The 6,796-nt window shown below is 37.2% G+C and overlaps 1 protein-coding gene across 1 annotated transcript; it reads right to left on the bottom strand.

The window, feature by feature from the left end:
- Positions 1 to 1,058: 1,058 nt before the first annotated feature.
- Positions 1,059 to 4,471, bottom strand: LOC127878465 (filaggrin-2-like). The gene is made up of 3 exons (XM_052424991.1): positions 4,424 to 4,471; positions 3,242 to 3,320; positions 1,059 to 1,579 (listed from the first exon to the last, which is right to left on the bottom strand). The coding sequence occupies exons 1-3, from the start codon at positions 4,469 to 4,471 to the stop codon at positions 1,059 to 1,061; spliced, it is 648 nt and encodes a 215-aa protein (XP_052280951.1).
- Between the last annotated feature and the right edge of the window lie 2,325 nt (positions 4,472 to 6,796).

Raw genomic sequence — 6,796 nt, 5'->3', positions numbered from 1 at the left:
AAAAGGCTAGTAATCTCAGTCAGGGAGTCCAGCCCATGTTATTAAATAAAATAACGGAAATGCAAAATATGTTTATCATGAGATATAAAGTTTATCAGATATAACACATGTATATGGTTAATATGTGCCTTTAAATAACATATATCTTAAACTCTTTTTACTGGTTTAAAACAAATAATACAAAAGTATTTAAAAACTATTGGCAAAAATGATTCAATAAATTATATAACATGATAATTAAAGACAATCTTGTCCCTGCATTTGAAAATTGCCCAACTAATTTATTGCACAGGTGAGTGATCTATAAAGAGCCATCTTGTTTTGAGTTGAAATGACCATCTCCTTTTTCTTAACATTAATACCGAGGGTTCATGAAGTTCTTATGCATGGATTGGAATTTTTAGAGATCTTAAGTATGTGTACGCAGGTTCCTTTTGCATTCCTGAACATTAATAGCCAGGCATCATTTAAGTTGGCTTATACATGCCCAGCGTTTCTTTGGTGTTATTTCCCAAAAGTTGCCAGAAGCCTCTCTGTTGGCAAATTTTGCTCTGGTTGCTAAGCGCCGGCTCCAGCTATCCAACGGGCCTTCCTGCTTAATACATTAAAGTTGTTTATATTGAAAGAAAGTAAATATTAATTCATGTAACAAAACAGTAAGTGCATTTACAAAAAAATGATAATAAATAACAGCACAAAAAGAAAATATTATAGTAAAGTTTATCAGAAATCAAATATTTTAGAGAGAGGAATGATTCTATTGAAAGAACATAATATATAATTTACCTTTTGAACACATGAAATTGGCCAGTCAACTCATCCTGTGAGTCCTAACCAGAACCACTCTACTCCGTCTGGGAGTCCTACAAAGGGCCAGTCATTTCAGTTCAGGAGTCGAGCCCATGTGAGTCCAGCCCATAGCCAGTCAGGGAGTCTAGGCCTTGGGAGTCTGACCCATAGCCAGTCAGGGAGTCCAGCCCTTGGGATTCCGACCCAAAGCCAGTCTGGGAGTCCAGCCCATGTGAGTTCAGCCCATAGCCAGTCAGGGAGTCCAGCCCTTAGGATTCCGACCCAAAGCCTGTCAGGGAGTCCAGCCCTTGGGAGTCCGACCCAAAGCCTGTCAGGGAGTCCAGCTCTTGGAAGTCTGACCCATAGCCTATCAGGGAGTCCAGCCCTTGGGAGTCTGACCCATAGCCAGTCAGGGAGTCCAACCCTTGGGAGACCGACCCATAGCCTGTCAGGGAGTCCAGCCCATTGGAGTCTAACCCATAGCCTATCAGGGAGTCCAGCCCTTGGGAGTCCAGCCCTTGGGAGTCCGACCCAAAGCCTGTCAGGGAGTCCAGCTCTTGGAAGTCTGACCCATAGCCTATCAGGGAGTCCAGCCCTTGGGAGTCTAACCCATAGCCAGTCAGGGAGTCCAACCCTTGGGCGACCGACCCATAGCCTGTCAGGGAGTCCAGCCCATTGGAGTCTAACCCATAGCCTATCAGGGAGTCCAGCCCTTGGGAGTCTGACCCATAGCCAGTCAGGGAGTCCAGCCCTTGGGAGTCCAACCCATAGCCTATCAGGGAGTCCAGCCCTTGGAAGTTCAGCCCATAGCCAGTCAGGGAGTCCAGCCCATGTAAATAAATAATAAACACAAATGGACAATATAATTTTTAATATGAGATATAAAGTTTATCAGTTTAACATTTTAAAGGGAGGTGTTTAAATATAAAAAGAATACAGAAAATTTACACTTTAACACATAAAATAAATATGTTTAATGTGAGAATATAAAATGAATGAGGTTAACATATGCATTTATATAACATATATCATTAACTCTGGTAACAGGTCAAAAACTTATTAATACAACAGTATTTCAAAACCATTGGCAAAAATGTTTCAATAAATAATATAATATAATAATAAAAGAAACCTGGTCGTCTTGTTTTTAGGTAAAATGACCATCTCCTTTTTCTTAACATTAGTACCGAGGGTTCATAAAGTTCTTATGCATGGATTGGAATTTTTAAAGTTGACAACACAAAGTTGACATCAGTTTTACAATTGGCACTCTGTATTTTGCTATATGGACCATTCAGGCAATTCACTATGTCGCAAAAGGGACCACTCTATTCATTGACACTCTGTTTCCAAATTGTCCACTCTGACCATTAGCTCTCTTGTTTGTCAGCATATGGACCAGTCTATGCATCGGCACTCTGTATGTCTCCGTAGGGACCATTCAATATTCCTGGTTGTAAATATTGAAGAAACAAAACGCTGTTACTTCAGTCAGTTGCTTACTGCACAGAATAAATATTTTCTCTTCATTATGCTCCCCGAAAATTTTCGGGGAGCATATAGTTTCTAGTTTGTCCTTACTACCTTACTACCTTCCTTCCGTCATACTTTCTGTCACACTCTTGTTACAGTTTCTCAAAGCGCTTTCAATATTTTACAGATCTCTTACATATTTGGCATGTAGGTACCTTCCATGGACCTCTACCTTTTGATGAGGTTTGAGGTCACTGGGGTCAAGTTCAAGGTCACCAAGGCTAATAATAGATTTTCTCAAGGTCACACTTTGGTTACAGTTGCTCATAGCACCTTCAAAAGGGGAACATCCATCGTTTTCAACGATACTTAATTCTACCTTTCAGTGATTAAACTTAAAAAATATTGAAATATTCAAAAAGATTGCATACAGAATGATACAAAAAATACACTAAAATAAATTTCAAATCATGCACTATGAACATAAATACTACTTACAGTGTGTGTATTTTGCATATGACTGTATTTCATTCTTTAAGTAAATCTCAATTTAAACAGACACTAAGATATTGTGTTTTTTTCCCCAACTCCTCATCCATCTGGTATAAATTGTCTTCATCGTGTGATGATATCAAAGCTGGTCAAAGAGGTGTTGGTGTTGTAGGCCATCTTTTTTCAGTCACCTGGTAAAAGTCTTTAAGTCTTTGGTCTTCACTTGTTGTTTTTTACAGTGTTTTCAACTGGCCAAGGTAAAATACTAATATAAAAACACAACTTGATTTGATTTCCAACATGATGGCTAGATATTGCTAGGTATAGGAACAGCTCTACCAAGGGTCCTGGTCACGGGCTGCTCCAAGTCGATAGGAGAGGAACAAGTTAGGATGCTTTGTGGGTTATTTGTCCCATTAAATAATTAATGGAAAGCTGCCAATAAGTCATATTATGGTCAGGTAAGGCCATCCCATTGTGGGAGCACGCTTCTGTTCCACCAACAGAAGTTCCTCTGTGGGCAAATTCTTTCCTCTGTTGCTAAGCGCCTGCTCCAGCTTGCCAGCCTGGCCTCACAGCTTAATAGACTAAAGATGTTTATATAAGAAAGAAAACAAACATTAAACCATTCAAAAAACATTATGTGCATTTAAAACACTGTAAAAAATGACCACACAAATGAAAAATATAATTATGCCCCCGGATCGAATGATCCAGGGTATATTGTTTTTGGCCTGTCTGTCTGTCTGCCATTCTGTCCCAAAACTTTAACCTTGGTTAAAGTTTTGTGATAACTTTTCAAATATTGAACATAGCAACTTGATATTTGGCATATTTGGCATGCATATGTATCTCATGGAGCTGCCCAATTTGAGTGGTGAAAGGTCAAGGTCATCCTTCAAGGTCAATGGTAAAAAAAAACAAAGCGGCACAATAGGGCGCATTGTGTTTCTGACAAACACATCTCTTGTTTTTATTATGAGATATCAAGTTATAAAGTGCTTAGTTCTTAAGAAGTGGTAATCAGTGCTGTTGAATTTCATTTTTACCCAGATTTCATCTAAGTTGTTTCTTCCTCCTCCATCTCGGTCATCTTGTTTTAAGTGGCTCATTTAAGTTCTTATGCAGGGGTTAGAAAAATTGTTAAAGATCAGTATTTGTACACAGGTTTCCTTTGCATTCCTGAACATAAATTCCCAGCTGCTAGTCAAGTTCTTTATTTCTAGTACCTAACAGCCTTTGCAGTTCTTTGGAATTAGTACCTAAGGTGCCATTGCATGCCTTAACTTTAGTACCCGGGTGCCATTTTAGTTCTTAAGCATTGGTAATCAGTGCCATAAAAGTTTGTTTGTATTTGTACCCAGATGTCATCTAAGTTGTTTTGTAATTAGTAGACAGGTACCATTTGACTTTAACATTAGTACCCATTTACCATTCACATTCTTTATCAAGTGTAACAAAGGTGCGATGTTTTTTTTTATTAGTACCAAAGTTCCAGTGAAGTTCTTTGGTATTTGTACTCAATATGACTTAACAGGCCATGTGTTGAAGTTACATTGGCTGAAATACCAGGCTGAGTTGATCAGTCTTGGGTCATCCTCCTTATCCATCCCCTCATGTTCCATATCTTCCTCCTCCTCATTTACCTCTGCAGAAATCTCCTCTTTACCTTTTCCTCTGCATCAATCTCCAACTCTTTGTTTTCCTCCTCAGCCATCTCCACTCCTCTCCTGTCTTTGTTGTCTCTTCAATTAGAAAATGCCAGTTTTGTAAATCCCATTATCCTCATCATTCATCTCTGTATCAACAATTGGGAAAGTACCTTTATGGGTACTTTATATAGAAGGAAATTAATGTTTGGTTTTATGTGAGAATGTTAAATAAATGAATTTAACATATGCATAAATACAACATAAAATAGCGTAACATATATATTTAACTCTGGTAACTAGTTGAAAACTTATTTAAATAATACAAAAAAATTAAAAAACCATTGGTTAATTAAAAAAAAAAATCATAACAATATAATTAAATCTCGTCCCCGGGTTTGAATATGGCCCATCTAATTTTGATACACATGCGAGCAATCTAGAGCCATCTTGGTCATCTTGGCCATCTCCACTCCTCTCCTGTCTTTGTTGTCTCTTCAATTAGAAAATGCCAGATTTGTAAATCCCAAGATCCTCATCATTCATCTCTGTATCAACATTCTCCTGCACCTCTGCCATGGTGTCCCCAACATCCATCTCTGCCATCCTATTGTCCATCTCTTCCGTCTTTGTTGACTATGCAATAACACAACATTGGCTCTACCCACTGGTTTAAAGTGAGCCACCAACACAAGTTCCCCTTCGAGAAGTTCCTATGTGGACAATTTTTTTCCTTGGTTACAAAGCGCCTGTTCCAGCAAACCAACCCAGCCTCACAGCTTAATACATTTTAAATGTTTATTACATAAGAAAGAATACAAACATTTAACCATTCAACAAATAAAGTGCATTTTAAACAGCGCTAATAAATAATAATAACATCAAGGTAAATTATTATTTTTATTACGAGATGTAAGGTTTTATCTGTTATAAAAAAAATTAATGGAGGTATTTCAATAGCAAAAGAATGGAGATAATTCACCATTTAACACATGAAATAAATATGTTTAATGTGAGAATGTATAATAAATGAGTTTAACATATCATATGCATTAACATAATATATTAAAGTGCCTACGGTTAGCTCTCGTGGGTGATCGCAATGCTCAATGTATGTTCAATGGTCGGGGACAATGATTGTAATAGGGCCTTGGGGCAAATACACTTAAAATGCACTAATATGTAGCTCTAAACTCACTAGAAATCTCCAACATAGAAAGAGCGGTCTGCTGGGCTTGGTGGCTAGCAAGGAAGAGGCCAAAGGTCATTAGAAGAGCTCCCAGCATGCAGCAGAACACAGGCTGCGCGCGCTTCTCACAGACTGGAAACCTGGGGGGGTCATCCTGTTCGCCGGCACAACACTAGCTTAACAAATATCTTTAACTCTTGTAACTAGTTGAAACAACATTAATACAAAAGAATGTAAAACCAGTGATAAAAATGTTTCAATAAATGAATATAATATAATAATAATAGTAAATCTTGTCCCTGGGTTTGATTTTTGCACATCTAATCTCTGTATCAACATACTCCTGCATCTCTGCCATGGTGTCCCCAACATCAATCTCTTCTGTCCTATTCAGGCTATTGTCCATCTCTTCTGTCTCTGTTGACTATGCAATAACAAAACATTTGTTGTATCCACTGGTTTTAGCAGAGCCACCAACAGAAGTTCCTCAGTGGGCAAATTGTTTTCCTTGGTTACAAAGCGCCTGCTCCAGCTAATCAACGGGGCTTCACAGCTTAATACATTAAAAATGTTTATATAAGAAAGAATACAAACATTTTACCATTCAACAAAACATGCGCATTTAAAACACTGTAAAAAATAATAAAAACACAAATGAAAAATATTATTTTAATTATAAGATATAAAGTTTATCAGTTATGGAACATTACGGAGGTATTTCAATTTCAAAAGAATGAGCATAATTCAATCTTTAGCACATGAAATGTTTAATGTCAGAATGTCAAATTAATGAGGTTGCATATGCATTTAAATAATATAACATAGCTTAACATATATTTCTAACTTGGTTAATTGGTTAAAAACTCATTTATACAAAGTATTACAAAATACATTGGTAAAAATGTTTCAATAAAAGACCATCATATAATAATAATTAAAGGAAATATTTTGTCCCTGTGTCTAAATATTGCCCATATAATTTTGATACACTTGCGAGCAATCTAGAGCCATCTTGGTCATCTTGTTTTAAACAGTTTAAGTTCTTATGCAGGCCAGGGTTCAAATGTTTTTACATATCATTAGCATTTGTACGCAGGTTTCTTTGCGTTCTTTAACATTAATACCCAGGTGCCATTTTAGTTCTTTAGGAGTTGAACTCTGAAAGCCTAGATGTTGTTGCAGTTGTTTGGAATTCGTACCCAAG

This window comes from Dreissena polymorpha, chromosome 4 (genome assembly GCF_020536995.1).
Source record: "Dreissena polymorpha isolate Duluth1 chromosome 4, UMN_Dpol_1.0, whole genome shotgun sequence".
In the NCBI taxonomy this organism is placed as follows: Eukaryota; Metazoa; Mollusca; class Bivalvia; order Myida; family Dreissenidae; genus Dreissena; species Dreissena polymorpha.
Note: the sequence above shows the minus strand (reverse complement) of the source record. Positions and strands in the feature narration are given on the sequence as shown.